Source organism: Carcharodon carcharias, chromosome 10 (genome assembly GCF_017639515.1).
Source record: "Carcharodon carcharias isolate sCarCar2 chromosome 10, sCarCar2.pri, whole genome shotgun sequence".
Lineage (NCBI taxonomy): Eukaryota > Metazoa > Chordata > Chondrichthyes > Lamniformes > Lamnidae > Carcharodon > Carcharodon carcharias.
In genome coordinates this window covers 49979765-49996159 of record NC_054476.1, presented here as the reverse complement: position 1 = coordinate 49996159, position 16395 = coordinate 49979765, and the positions used below count along the sequence as shown (strand labels likewise).

The 16395-nt window shown below is 39.7% G+C and overlaps 1 protein-coding gene across 1 annotated transcript in view; it reads left to right on the top strand.

Moving 5' to 3' along the window:
• Positions 1-16395, top strand: part of sbf2 (SET binding factor 2) — a 665078-nt gene that overhangs the window by 525017 nt on the left and 123666 nt on the right. Inside the window, exons 19-20 of the mRNA XM_041196757.1 lie at positions 2183-2445; positions 6213-6385. Coding sequence (XP_041052691.1) covers positions 2183-2445; positions 6213-6385 — 436 coding nt within the window. The remainder of the gene's footprint in view (positions 1-2182; positions 2446-6212; positions 6386-16395) is intronic.

Here is a 16395-nt window from a genome sequence, read left to right as displayed (position 1 = left end):
ATTGTTTAAGGCCATAGATGGGGTGTCAATCAAGTGGGCTGCTTTGTCCTGAATGGTGTCAATCCTCTTGAATGTTGTTGGAACCAAACTCATCCAGGCGTAGAGAGTTTTCTTTCACACTTCTGATTTGTGTCTTGTGAGTGGTGGATAGGCTATGAGGAGAGTCAAGAGGTAAGTTACTAGCCACAGAATTCCCAGCCTCCGACCTACTCTTGTAGCCACAGTACTTATGTGGCTGTTCCCATTAAGTCAATGGTAATCCCCAGGATGTTGATTATGGGGGGATTTAGCGAAGGTAATGCTGTTAAATATCAAGGCTCTAGTACGGGCAGCTCATCCGATTGATGTTCCTAACCGTGTAGCCACTGTATTTATGTGACGAGTCCAATTCAGCTTTACTCCATATCTCACAGCACTGTGGGAGCACCTTCACCACACCTTCTCAAGGGATGGGTAATGTCAGCAATGCCCACATCCCATGAAAGTATAAAAAATTATGATACTGACCTGAGTGCTGCAGCTGCAGCCATCCATGCAAGTGATGATGCTGGAGCCTGCTAGATGGTGTGAAAAGATTTTAAGGAATCGGGAGATGAGCCATAGATTACAAAACGGACAACCTTTGTTTTGCTTTTATAGCTCCATTATTGATATGGCTGTTCTAGCTCAACTCATATCTCAGCCAAATATTAGTTTATTCTTAATCCATAATTAAATTTATAAAGGATAGTACATAGTTTTCCAGGGTTAGACAGGATATGTTGAAAGGTGACATTGGTCATGTTACTTTAGTGCATCCACTTCATTTGGCAATGCTGCTAAAGGTCTCTTCAAACAAAAGCATTTAAAAGTAATCTATAAAATGGGAGGTGCCAGAGTGGTAATGTTACTGGTCTAGTAATCCAGAGGTCTGGCAGATTCCCTTCACTAATTTCCAGAATACTTGCTACATAAATCACATTTTTCCTTTCTTCTCTAATTTATGGTCACCATCTTGGTTAGATAAATTATTTCTGCATAAATTATTTCTAAATTTAAAATGATGCATGAAAGTGCAACTTGACAAGTATGTATTTTCCATTTCACAATAATACAATTATATGCATTGAAGTGGGGAATAAACCTGAATAAAAAATGCACACAGTTTTAAATAGCAACTGAAAGATTAATGAACAATTAAAGTATTGGTCAACATCTATTAGATAACTGAATTGTGTGTTGTGAAATTAATACGTTAAAAGGACAATGATCTGTGTTTCATCACCACAAATATGCTGACATTTAACAATTCAGTCACTGCAAACTAAAATGATCAAGTAGCTCATTCATTTTATAAGCAGACCTAATGATAAAAACCAAAAATGCTGGAAATACTCAGAAGGTCAGGCAACATCTGTGGAGAGAGAAGCAACATTAACGTTTCTGGTTGAAGACCTTTCATTAGTGATAAAAACTGTTGTCACGCAAAATCTCTAAGGCATTTTATTTCCTGTTATTGTAACTAAGGTAAAACTTTTTATCGCTCCAATTTAAATGAAGTAATTTATTTATATCTATGAAGATCATTATTTTCTACTTCTGGAAATTCTGAATTGTGAAATGTATATCTGGTAATCTCTTCAATATTGTGTGCTATTTATTATTAATAGTAACAGGTAAAAATAGGCAGTGTCACATTTGTGAGTTTCAGATACTCAACAATTGTAGACATATAAATATGATTAAAACATGGTTTATGATATAATTTAAGCTATCTTAATATGTTCAAGTATGCCACTTTGCAGTAACATGCAGTGGAATAACTTGCTTCGTTGAGAATTAAATAACGCAGAAGTGCATCGGTGTGAATCATGTGATGCCGGCTTGGGTACTTTATGTCAAATAATGTGCTTTTGATTTTTGTAGAAAAAAATAAGTATATATTCCAAGCTATCACACATGGGAGAAGTATTGGTAGGCAGTCGCACATCTTGTGGTTCATATTATGTTGATAAATCACTTGCGGTTTAGCATATCATGTTCACCCTTGAATATTTTAATGCCTTGTAACACACTCTGAGCTATGTGGTGCTCTGTCTGTAGTTCATCTTATGTGCCTTAGCCTATGCAAAGGGCATAAATGAAAAAAGCTGGAAGGAAGAATTCAATATCCAGCTGCTGAACTCTATTCTGTTTATTTTAGGATAAAGATCCAATGCCAACAGAGCATGAGAAAACAGCTATGGATGTTGCAGCAGAGCAGCTGCGTTTATGGCCAACACTCCACAAAGAGAAACAGCAGGAGCTGGAAAAGGGAGAGGAAAACACTGTGTTTAGCCAAGCCATTCATTACGCCCAACTCATGGTCTACCTGCTGGTTCCTTTAGACACAAGCAAAAACAAGCTACTGCGAAATGCTACAACAGGAGACTGGGAAAGTGGGAGCAATAGTTTTGTCACCAACAGGTTTGTCTGAAATCATGTTGAATACTTGCATTTCATGTTTTATTTTGTTTGTATAACCAGCAGCATATGGTTTTATATAAACATTTTGAGTACTGAACAATGCTAAAGAATATAATGCAATTTGTGCTTGTAGTAACGTTGTTTCATACTCTAAATTTTGCTGACATTGCTTACATTAATATAATAAAAGCAGAAAATGCCTCGTTATAAACATAAGATGCATACTGTATTTTGAAAACTGTGAAGAGTATTTACTGACACAGTTAAATAAAAATTGTGGACAATTGATTTCCTCTTTGTTTGCCTAAAATAAACCATGTTTAACTATCACAGCCAAACCTCAGCTCCAGACTTTGGTGTGCTAAAGGTCAGCTGTAAGTTCATAGAAAGTGGAAACACTTAGATTGTTACAACATACACAATAAGCTTAAAGTTAAATCTTGATCCTTTAAGCCTACACATGATGTTACAATACAAAGGCCTTTCGAGTTTTATTGTAACATGATGCATATTTTAAAAATCACATGGTGGATTGGCTTATATTTAACCTTAAGATACCTACCTACTTTGGAGTTATTTGAAAATGTAATGGCCTGGATTTTATGGTCATCAGCAAAGCAAGGGCACTCATCACTAACCTTGAACAAAGCATCGCTCAGAGATCTAACACTCTCCATGGGCAAGAACTTCAACTGTCTCGACCTTTAAAGAGATTGTTGCATTATTTAATGGCGATCCCCAGGGTTGAGTTACAGTGATGTCATCATGCTATCTAAACAGCCAATCACATTAAAGAGTTCTCATAGGCAGCCAAGTAGGAAATGAAAAGCACTAATATTCAAATCACTTTCTAAAAAATTTACAGAGAACAAAATAAAGATTGATTCATCCTCAGAGGGCTATAGTAGAAGCTGAAATATCATGAATAAATAAAATAAATAATAAAAATTAAACTGATTAATCATAATAGAGACATTTAACAACATGCTGTCAACCATGGCTCAGATGGTAGCATCCTCACATCTAAGTCAGAAGATTGTGGGTTCAAGACCAACTCCAGGGCTCGAGCACAAAACCAAAGGTAACGCTCCGTGCAGTACTGAGGAAATGCTGCACTGTCAGAGATGCCGTCCTTCAGAGGAGACATAAAACTAGGGTCCCATCTGCCTTCATTGGAGAAAGTATAAGATCCACAGCATTATTTCAAAGAAGATCAGAGGAGTTACCCCAGTGCCCTATCCAATATTTATTCCTCAATCAATACCACAAAAACAGAATGTCTAGTCATTATCACGTTGCTGTTTGTAGAAGCTTGCTGTGAATAAATGGGCTGCCAAGTTTACAACAGTGATTACATTTCAAAAGCATTTCATTGGCTGTAAAGTGCTTTAAGAGGTCTGGTAGTCATGAAATGTGCTATGTAAATGCAAGGTTTTCTTTTCTTTCTTTAACATTGCAAAAAATACAATTACTTTTTCAGGCCAGACCAGTTGTTCAGCAGGGGTTACTATTCAAATCGCCGTTAAAAACTCAGTTACATCTCATTGAACTCGACTTAACTTTTTATGGGGTTTGTAACAGCTATATGAGAACTGGCATAGGAATTAAAAATTATGCCTGTTTGCATGTGGTTGCTGTTCTGAAATTCTGTAAATCCGTAGTAAATATCAAAATTAATATTAGGTCTCATATTGCACTTGTTTTGACATATAATCATGAAATGTTATATTTTGAACTCACCCTTGCAGTTATTGAACTGGTGAAGCGTTTCGGCTTGTCATCTTAACACTTTCTATTTGTTAGGGGAACAATTTAGCAAAAGGTCAGCAGTTGGAATGACATAGTTAATAGGTGTCCAGAACTATTTTAAATGTTTGAGTTGTATTGAGTTGAAAGGTGAAGTTGAAATTCACTGAGCCATCTTGTCCCCTACAGCGCATCTTCCTGAAAGAGGAAGAAATGTAGTTGTTTGCAAAGTATGCTTCCAATACATTGTACCATTTGTTTTTGTTGGCATGCAAACCATGACCAAGATTAAATTGGAATGCTGTGCGTAATCTGTCTGAACCTGATGAGTTTTTGAAGGTTAAAGGTTGGTCATGTCAAATTTTTTGGTCTGGTTACAATGCTGGTAGGGGATTTCATCACTGTTTGCTTCTGGAACTAGAGCCGTGGGGTTTACAAGACATAAACAAGTTTAAACAGTTGTTTTAGATTGTTTCGTTACCATTCAACTTTGCAGCATTTAAATAGAGCCTTATATATCTAATCATAAACAACTTGAGCACATAAAAGAATTTAGTAGTTAGAACATCAGTCACCAATAAATGATAAATCGCTGTGCCATTGAGGCATGCACAGTTGCATTGGTCAAATAAACTGTATGGACATACGTTTATATAAAGGGTGGTGCAGCAACACTTGTTATTTCAACAATTGATGAATACTTGCAAATGGAGAACTGTTATATGAGAAATAAAAACCTGGAACCAACTGCATTTTCCCTCAGAAAAAATACATCTTCAAATCAATAATTAGCAAATAAAGCCTCCAAGTAAAATCTTTGTAACAAAAAATGACTTTACAGTTCATAGTTTGTATTGCATCATCAAAGACTTTGATCTTTTTTCAGCAACACCAAGTAGTGTACTTTCAGTAGGAAATGTTTTGATTGGAAACCTGATGAATGGTCAACATATTTGAAAAAATACTAATCCGCTCAAAAATAGCTGATTTTCTAAACATTGGCTACATTGTGCCAGCTCTTGAAATATTGATTACTTAGCGTATTGTAAACTGTTCACTCTGCCTTTTCAAGTACTCTCTGAATTCATTGATTACGATGAATAACTAATACCATTCTGGATTGAAAAAACTTGATAGCATTTTATTTTCACATTGTTTTATGACAGTCTTGATGTCATTGTAGTGATTTTACTATTGAAAGACTGCTCGTTCATCCGTCTCCGCTGGATCAAGACAAAGTCCCAGAGGTTCAAGAGCACTGCTGCCCAATTATCTTTTTTGAAAGCCATCTTTGATTTTTATCCATCTTTCACTGGCCCTCTATCCAGCTCTACCTGTCTCTCTCCCCTCAACCAGCTTATATTTCACTGCATTTCTATATTTCCTCAGTTCTGATGAAGAGTCATACGGACTCGAAACATTAACTGTATTCCTCCCCGCAGATGCTGTCAGATCTGCTGAGTTTTTCCAGCTATTTTTGTTTTGTTTCAGATTTCCAGCATCCGCAGTATTTTGCTTTTATTTTTAATTTTTATTAAGTAGTCTGAGATTTTCTACTCGCTGATTTGCAGATGTTATTGGAATAACTACTTATTCTGCTGACTGCTGATAGAACAATATGAGCCACTTTTAAAAGAAAATCTGTTGGTAAAGAAATTGTGCTATATGTGATTAAAGAGCACAACTAAACGAGAGTTCACATTCATTACCTAGATAGTGAAGCACAGATCTCTGTAACATTAGGGACAATACCTAAGAGTGTAGCGGGAGCAAACATCCATAGAAGATACCTTTTTATATACCATTCTGAGTCTCTTCTAGTTGATGGCACTGGCATTCCAACAACCAATGAAAAGTTTGTTATGCTTACTTATCCACTCTCTGACTTGCAAATATGTGACTCCAGACAATATACAGGGGAAAAATAAATTTCTTTGTTACAAGTTTTTAATTAAAATTATAGTTTGTAATATTGTTATAATCTCTACATATTTGGTGAAGTTTATTCTGGTTTTTTTCAGCATTGCCGGCAGTGTCGCTGAGAGTTATGACACCGAAAGTGGGTTTGAGGATGCAGAGAACAATGATGTTGCCAACTCAGTAATTCGTTTTATTACCAGGTTTATTGACAAAGTCTGCACTGAGAGTGGGGTCACACAGGACCACATCAAGAATCTGCATTGTATGATACCAGGTTTGAATATTAAGTATCCTCTATCAGCAGAAAGCCAGGAATCAGAGGGAGTAGGCGGGAAAGTAATTTCCCTTTTCCATCTGATTCCCAAAGACAGATACAGACAGATTTCTAATTTTCATTTAGTTTTCAAATGTTTTACAGTTAATTATAAAGGATTATTCCCTTAATATCGTTCTAAATTACAGATTTCTCAATTTTGTGTTAAAATTAGATACTTGGGGATTTAGCCATCAGCCTCATATGAATTCCATTAAATTAAGCCATTTTAGAAGACATGGAGATACCTGTTAGGATCACGCATTTAATTTCTGAGTCACAGATTTATGTAGGAAGTTTGTGTGCAGGCGCTTATTGTAACTGCAATTAACACAGTGACTTACATCTAATGAAGCAACACTTGTAAGTTTAAGATGTGGTTTGTTCCTGTCTTTCTGAAAGGACATAAACCAGTGTTGAATGTGCACGATTTATATGGATCTATTCCAGCTTTGTACCTCCAAAGATTTTACAATAGTCAAATAATAAAACTTTTTAAAACTTAGATTTACCTAAATATGATGATGCTACCTAGTTCTGCTTTCTATGAAGGGGAAAATGTACAAACTGAACAAAAAAAAACCCAGAGGAAAATCCAGTATAGTGTGCAGATAACGCTTCTTTATGCTTAATTGCTAAACCTTCTTAATAGAAAATGCTAGAAATACTCAACAGGGCTTGCAGCATCTGTAGAGAGAGAAAAACGGAGATGAAGTTTCAGGTCTGTGACTTTTTACTAGAACTGGGAAAAGTTAGAAATGAATGAGGTATGGCGGGGGGGCACTTTTTCCATTAGTAGAGGGGCCAATAACCAGGGAGCATAGATTTAAGGTAAGAGGTAGAAGCTAAGAGGGGAGTTGAGGGGAAATTTTTTCACCGAGGGTCATGGGAGTCTGGAACTCACTGCCTGAAAGGGTAGTTGAGTCGGAAACTCTCGTAACATTTAAGAAATATTTAGATATTCACTTGCATTGCCATAGCCTCCAGGGCTATGGGCCAAGTGCTGCAAAATGGGATTAGTGTTGTCAGATCTGTGATCTTGACTGGCGCGGACACAATGGGCCAAACAGCTTCCTTCTGTGCTGTAACCATCCGAGTCTAAACAAAAAGTAGGCATAAATAGGCATTCTCAAGTTAGGCTGTGACTAGTGGAGTGCTGAAAAGATCAATGCTGGCACCTCAGCTATTTACAATCTATATTAATGACTTTGACAAAGAGACAGAGGATAATGTATTGAACTTTGCTGATGATACAAAACTAGGTAGAAATGTAAGTTGTGAGGAGGACATAGAGAGGCTGCAAAGAAAATAAACAGGTTAAGTGGATGGTCAACAAGAAAGCAAATGGAGTATAACGTGGGGAAGTGAGAGGTTATTCAGTTTCGTCATAAGACTACAAAAGCAGAATATTTTTTAAAATGCATGAAACTTGTAGCTGTTGATGTTCAGAGAGATTTGGGTGTGCTTGTATAAGGAGCTCAGAAACTTAGCACGCAGGTACAGCAAACAACTGAGAAAGCAAATGGCATGTTGATCTTTATTGCAAGGGGATTGACATACAAGAATAAAGAAGTCTTGCTACAGTTATACAGGGTTTTGGTGAGACAACACCTGGGGTACTGTGCAGATTTGGTCTCCATATTTGACGAAGGATATACTTGGAGGCAGTACAGCAAAGGTTCACTAGATTGGCCCCTGGGATGAGAGGGTTAACCTATGGTAAGAGGTTGAGTAAATTGGGCCTATATTCTCTGGAGTTTAGAAGAATGAGAGGTGATCTCATTGAAACATACAAAATTCTGAAGGATATTGACAGGGTAGACACTAAGAGGTTATTTCTGCTTACTATGGAATCTAGACCATGAGGGCACAGACTTAGGAGAAGTGGTTGATAATTTAGGCCTGAGATCAGGAGAGATTTCTTCATTCAAAGGGTTGTAAATATTTGGAATTCTCTGCTGCAGTGGATTGTGGATGCTTCATCAGTGACTATATTTAAGGTTGGGATAACAAAGTTTAGGGATCTCAGGGAATCGAGGGATATGGTGAGTGGGCAGGAAAGTGGAGTTGAAGCCCAAGATCAGCCATGATCGCATTGAATGTCAGAGCAAGCTTGATTGGCTATATGGTCCACTCCTCCTCCTATTGTTTATGTTCTTGTCCAAGCAAAGTGAAGGAGAATATAGAGGAATGAGAGAAAAAAAAAACAAGCAAAGAAACACAAAAGAAATGGGGCAGGCAGAAGTTACAGTCTAAAATTGTTGAACTCAGTGTTGATACTGGAAGGCTATAAAGTACACACTCAAAAGATGAGATATTGTTCCTTGAGCTTGTCTGAACTTCATTGGAACACTGCCAAGGACAGAAAGGTGAGAGTGGGAGCAAGGGGGAGGATTAAAATGACAGGTGACTGGAAGTTCGGGGTCATGGTTGCAGACTGAAGAGGTGTTCTGTGAAGTGGTCATCCAATGTAGAGGAGATCACATGGTGAGCTAAATTGAAAGAAATACTTTAGATCACAGTGTATAAATCAATCCACCATATAAAACAACCCCATTTTTCCAGGTCCAAAAGTTGTATTTTTACATATACTCAGTGTATAAGCTGACCCCTGCTTTTCAACCATGACATGTTAGCAGTCGGCTTCAATTTTTCTGCCCCACAACTGCATGTTTTACTTAGCTGATACTGGGTGCTAGGGATCGAGCAGGTGATACTGGCTCTGTTGTGAAGATGCACAGGAGTTTAAGTAATACCCACACACAGCAGACCCCCAAGACACATGTGATGAGAAATGAGTCTTCCAACCAAACAAATGAAGTAAGAAGCTGGTTTCAAGCTAAAAGTCGTCAAATAACTGCTGTGCTGCAGCAAGGGAATTCAGCATTGGTGAAAATGGAAGAGGAAGGAATCCGCCCTGAGGAAAATGCCCAAGACCAAATGCAACATGAGACCAGGGACCAGCCACTGGCCTAATCTTGAGAAGTATGATTCAGAATGGGTCCTCAAATCATCAGAATGGAATCATCGTCACCTGAAGTACAATGTATATACATGCACCTAAGTGGGCTAAAACAAATCCTGAGCCCAGCAAAGATTTTAGTAGTTGGTGTAGCTGCTCTATGGAACAAAAATGTTTCATATTGTGGCAGAAGACCAAGGTCGCTCAGAGACTACCAAAAAGACTTTGAAGCCAAAATGACCAGTTTCTAATAATTCATCATCAGACAGTGGCATAAACATAAGTGACCATTATGCCATATTGGCAACATGGATGAAACATTCACAGATTTTAATATGTCCAGCAACCTAACTGTGGAGTGGAAAGGTTTAAAAACAGTGAAAACCACTGTCAATAAGAAAAGATTCACAGTAATACTAGTTTCCATGGCCATCAGAACAACATTAAAGCCTATGGTAATTTTCAAATGTAGGCCATGCAGAAAATCAAGTTCCTTGCAGGAGTTTTTGTGCCTGTCCATGACAACATTTGGATAGATGAGGATGGAGTGAAGTTATGGATCAATAATGTGTGAAATAGGTTTCTCAATAGCCTACGTAAAGAATGCAGCTTATTAGTGTGGGGCATGTTCAGACCCCGTACAACCGATAAGATCAAGAGATGCCTGCAAAGGAATAATGCCCACTTTGCAGTTATACTGGGAGCCTAACGTCCATAGTTGAACCTTTGGATGTGTGCCTCAACAAGCCATTCAAGGATTATGCTCACACCGAATGGAATGGGTAGATGGTTGATGGAGAAAAACCTTCACAAAGAGTGGAAATATGCGTGCTGCCCCTTGACGTTTTGTGTGGCCTCATCATGAAATTGTGGGATACTATTAATGCAGAAACAATCATCAGATCATTGAAAAAGTGCGGAATATCCAATTTGATGGATGGAGAGGAAAAGGTGATTTGTTATGGAGGGATGATTCTGAAATTGAAAGTGCCACATCTGATCCAGAGTGTGATCCTTATGATGATGCCATAGCCAAAGTAACTCAGAATGAATCTGTTGGATTCTTTGCATCAGATGCCAAAGCTAATGAATTTGACGGATTTTAAAACACTTTCATTGTGGTTAAAGTATCCTTTTTTTATTCAATAAACTGTACCATATTAATCTAATATGAATTTCTGGTGTTTCTTTTCAGATTTCAAAATGGCGACCACCACAATCCCACCGGTGATTGACATTTTATACTAGGCGAATAAGTCAACCTCCATTTTTGGAATGACTTTTGGAGGCCTCAAAGGTTGACTTATACGCCAGTATCAATTGTACAAGTAACTCACTATTTCACCTGCAAAGGAGCAGTTGGGGCCTTGGAGGATGAGAAGGGAGATAGTGCATATCCTATGCTTCTGTGGAAAGATGCCATCGGAAAGGCAGGGCGTGTTGGGGTGACTGAGGAGTGGACCAGACTATCGTGAAGGGACAACCATGGACAACCAATTGCTCTATACCTCCATCCCGTACCAGGATGGTCTGAGAGCTTGCCCTGTCTTCATTGAACAGAGGCCCAACCAGTCCCCACACACCACCACCTTCCTCCTGGCTGAACTTGTTCTCACGCTCAAAGCCTTTTCCTTCAACTCCACTCACTTGCCCCCAGTAAAAGGAATTGCTATGGGGCCCCGCTTGGGCTTGAGTTATCCCTGTCTTTCTGTGGAACATATGGAGCATTCCTCCTTCTAGTCCTACTCCGGCCCCTCCCTCACATCTTTTTTTGGTACATCAATGACTGCATCGATGCCATTTTCTGTTCTTGCCCTGAACTGAAAAATTTCAATGGTTTTGCTTCCAATTTTTATTCTTCTCCGATCTTCAAGTGCTTTACCTCCAGCTCTTCCCTTCCCTGACTTTTCTGTCTTATTTTCTGAGGAATAAGCCAACAACCAGTACTCACTTTAAGCTCACTCCCATAGCTACCTTGTTGACATTTCCTCACACCCTGCTTCTTGTAAGGACACGTCCTTGTCCTCGACCAAAGATTCGCCCTCCTCACCATAGTTGACAAAGGCCTCGACCATGCATATTCCTTTTGAAGCATTTTTGCTCTCACCTCTCCCCCTCCCTCCCAGAACCATGTTATGGTTCCCTTTGTCCTCACCTTCCACCCCACCAGCCTCTGTACTCAACAAAACATCTGCCATTTCCGTCACCTCCAACGTGATATCACCACCAAACACATCTTCCCCTCCCTTCCCCTTTCAGCATTCTGAAGGGGCCATTTCTTCCGTGATCCCCTGGTCCATTCCTCAGTCACCCCAAAACTTGCTCACTTTCCTATCATAGGAGATGCAAAACCTTTCCTTTTATGGCCTCCCTGCTCACTTTCCAAGGCCCCAAAAATTCCTTCCAGGTGAAACAGTGATTAACTTGTACTACTTTCAATTTGGTGTACTGCATTCACTGCTCACAATGTGGTCTCTTCTACACTGGGAAAACAAAATCCAGACTGGGAGATTGCTTTGCAGAACACCTCCGTTCAGTCTACAGCATGATCCTGATCTTCCAGTTGCCTTTTAATTCTCTACCTTGCTCCGACTCTGACTTTTCTGTGCTTGGCCTGCTGTGGTCGTAATCTCTCCCCCTGTTTGGCTTTGCCTTTTTTTGCTTATTTGATTTTTTTCCTTTAATTTCGCTCTTATTTCCTTCACATTGCGTTTGATTGACTTCTATTCAGGATTCTACTATTCACACCCCCTCTTGACATATATTTTGTTTCTTTTTCCATTAATTCTCCATTTGGCCTTGCGCCTTTGAAAAGTTTTGGCATTTAATTCTGCCCTCCACCCTATCACAGACCTTCCCTTTTGTTTTTTTTCTTATTGTCCTCCCTTTCAAAACCTATTACATCTCTAACCTTTTCCAGTCTGATAAAACATCTTTGACCTGAAACGTTAACTCTCTCTCTCTCCATGGATCATGGCAGTCCTGTTGCATATTTCCAGCATTTTCTGTTTTTATCTCAGGTTTCCACCATCTGCAGTGTTTTGCTTTAGTAAATCTTTGAAAACACTGAGTTTGTCATCCACATTTTCTATACTATTTTGGTGTAAATTTTTGATTAAATTAGCATTTTCCGTTATAAGTTATGTTGAAGTAAGGAACTTTGTTCATTTCTGACAAACTGAGCTTCTTGATATAGTCTTCCAATATAATCACATCTTTTGTAAACATGAATTTGATGCACTAAGGAGTTATCAGTATTTCTAACCACCTTCCTTCACAGTATAAAGTAAACTCCACAACCACACCAGAGTGGGTTAAGTTTGGCATTATTAAATTTAAAAGAACAAATGGAAAGGAACAATCAGGTGTAAAAATACTAAACTGGATGATGGCTAATTCCATTGAGTTAAAAAGGGATCTTGCTCAGATGGATTAGAATCAAAAATTAGTAGGCAAAATAGCAGTTGAACAATGGTGGAAGGGCTTCAAGGAGTAGTTGGTTCCGGTACAGAGTAAATTTTCACAAGGGGTAGGGAAAAGGAAGGGCATCCAAAGCTATATCCAAAACTATCCTTGGAAACTATAGATTAAAATGAAACTGAAAAAGGAGACTTATGATAAATAGAGAAAGTACAGAGGGACAAAAGGAGAGTATGAGAGTGGATGAACAACTAACATAAAAGGAAACCCAAATGCCTTCAATAAGCACTTAAATAGTAAAGTGGTAGTGAAATGAAGACTCGGGTTATTTAGGGCCATTAAAGGAAACCTTCTGTGGAGACACAGGGTATGGCTGAGATGGTAAATGAATTCTTCACTATTGTCTTCACTAGGGAAGAGGATATTGGCAGTGTAGCAGGAAAAGAGGTGGCAGGCACAATAATGATAAAGTAAAAATAGATAAGTAGGAGAAACTCAGTAGAAAAGTCACCCAGTCCAGATCGGTTACATCCTGAATCACAAAGGGAAATAGGGATGGAAATTGCAGAGGCTCTCAGCACAATCTTCAAATTCTCCTTAGATATGAAGCAGCACCAGAAGACTGGAACGTTGCAAATGTTACTTGCTTGTTCAAAAATGGTGAGAGGGAGGAACCCAGCAACTACAGGCTGTTCAGCCCAATGTTAGTGGTGGGGAGATGGTAGTGTGTTGGTATTGTCACAGAATAAGTAATACACAGACCCAGGCTAATGCTCTGGGACACAGATTCAAATCCCACCACAAAAGCTGGTGGAATATAAATTCAGTTAATTAAAAACAAATCTGAAATTGAAAGCTAGTCTCAGTAATGGTGGCCACGAAACTATCATTGATTGTCGAGAAAACCCATATAGTTCACTAATGTCCTTTAGGGAAGGAGATCTGCCATACTTAGCTGGTCTGGTCTACATGTGACTCCAGACAAGGGCATGAAGCCTGGGTTTACTAAAGTAGACTGGAAAAATAAGTTAAAAGGTGGAAATGCAGTGGCAGAGTTTAAGGAGAAAAAGAGGAAATTAAGAATGGTATCAGATTGAAAGAAAAGACATACAATGCTGTGAAGATTAATGGCAGGGCAGAAGATTGGGAAAGTTTTGGAAACTAGCAAAGAATTACTAAAAAAGGGGAGAAATTGGAGAACAAGAGATAACTAGTAAGAATTATAAAAGTAAACAGTAAAAGCTTTGACAGGTATATAAAAAGCGTAAGAGTATCTAAAGTAAGTATTGGTTCCTCAGGGTGAGACTGGGAATTAATAATAAGAAACAAGGCTTTGAACAAGCATATTGTATCCATCTTCACAATAGAAGCAACAGAAAGCATCCCAAGAATAGTTGAAAATCATGAGGCAAAAGGGAGGGAGCAACTTCAACCAAAAGAGCTGAATCCCAGAGATGAGGTGAGATTGACAGCCCTTGACATCATGGCAACATTTGACTGAGTGTGGCATCAAGGAGCCCTGGCAAAGTTCAGGTCAATGGGAATCTGTGGGAACACTCTCCATTGGTTGAAGTCATACCTAATACAAAGGAAGATGGTTGTGGTTGTTGGAAACCAATCATCTCAGTCCTGGGGCGTTGCTGTAGGAGTTCCTCAGGGTAATGTCCTAGGCCCAACCATCTTCAGCTGCTTCATGAATGATCTTCCTCCATCAGAAGGTCAAAAGTGGAGATGTTCGCTGATGATTGCAGAATTCTCAGCAATGACCATCTCCAACAGGAGGGAATCTAACCATCGCACCTTGACGTTCAATGGCATTACCATCGCTGAATCCCCCACTATCAGCATCCTATCAGAAACTGAACTGGACTAGCCACAAAAATACTGTGGCTACAAGAGCAGGGCAAAGGCTAGGAATCCTGTGGTGAGTGATTCATCTCCTGACTCCCAAAATCCTGTTCACCATCTACAAGGCACAAGTCAGGAGTGTGATAGAATACCCCCCACTTACCTGGATAAGTACAGCTCCAATAACACTCAAGCAGCTCAACACCATTCAGGACAAAGCAGCCACTTGATTGGCACCACATGCACAAACATTCACTCCCTCCACCACCGACGCACAGAGGCAACAGTATGGACCATTTACAAGACGCACTGCAGGAACTCACCAAGCGTCCTTAGATAGCACCATTCCTCGCCTTTGCCCTGCTCTTATCCAATTCAGTTTCTGGCCAATAGACACCCCCAGGATGTTGATAGTGGGGGATTTAGCAATGATAATGCATTGAATATCAAAGGGAGATGGTTAGATTCTCCCTGTTGAAGATAGTCGTTACCTGGCACTTTGTGGCATGAGTGTTACTTGCCACTTATCAGCCCAAGCTTGAATGCTGTCCAGGTCCTGCTGCATATTGACATGGAATGTTTCAGTATCTGAGGAGTTGCGAATGGTGCTGAACATTGTGCAATCATCAGTGAACATCCCCACTCCTGACCTCATGATGGAAGGAAGGTCATTGACAAAGCAGTTGAAGATAGTTGGGCGAAGGACATGACCCTGAGGAACTCCTGCAGTGATGTCCTGGAACTGAGATGATTGACCTCCAGCAAACTCAACCATCTGCCTTTTGCTAGGTATGGCTCCAACCAGTGGAGAGTTTTCCCCCGATTCCCATTGACTCCAGTTTTGCTAAGGCTCCTTGACGCCAGCCTCGGTCAAATGCTGCCTTGATGTCATCTCACCTCAGGAATTAAGCTCCTTTGTCCATGTTTGAACCAAGGCTATAATGAGGTCAGGAGCTAAATGACCTTGGCAGAACCCAAACTGAGCGTCAGTGAGCAGGTTATCGCAAAGCAACTGCCTCTTGAAAGCACTTTTGATGACCCCTTCCATCACTTTACAGGTGATCGAGAGTAGACTGATGTGGATTTAATTGGCTGAGCTGGATTTGTCCTGCTTTTCGTGTACAGGACATAGGGCAATTTTCCACTTTGCTGGATAGCTAACAGTGTTGCAGCTGCACTGGAACAGCTTGGCTAGAGACACGGCAAGTTCTGGAGGACAAGTTTTCAGTCCTATTACCGAAATATTGTCGGAGCCCATAGCTTTTGCAGTATCCAGTGCCTTCAGCCGTTTCTTGACATCACATGGATTGAATCGAATTGGCTGAAGACTGGCATCTGTGATGCTGGGGACCACCAGGGAAGGCCAAGATGGATCATGCACTTGGCACTTCTAGCTGAAGATTGTTTCAAATGCTTCAGCCTTCTCTTTTGCACTGATATGCTGGGCTCCCCCATTATTGAGGATGAGGATATTTGTGGAGCCTCCTCCTCCATTGAGTTGTTTAATTGTCCACCACCATTCACAGCCAGGTGTGGCAGGACTGCAGAGCTTAGATCTGATCTGTTTGTTGTGGAATTGCTTAGCTTTGTCTCTCACTTGCTGCTTATGCTGCTTGGCACACAAGTAGTTCTGTGTTGTAGTTTCACCACGTTGATGCCTCATTTTTAGGTATGCCTGGTGCTACTCCTGGTATGCTTTCTTGCACTCTTCATTTAGCAAGGGTTGATCCCCTGGCTTGGT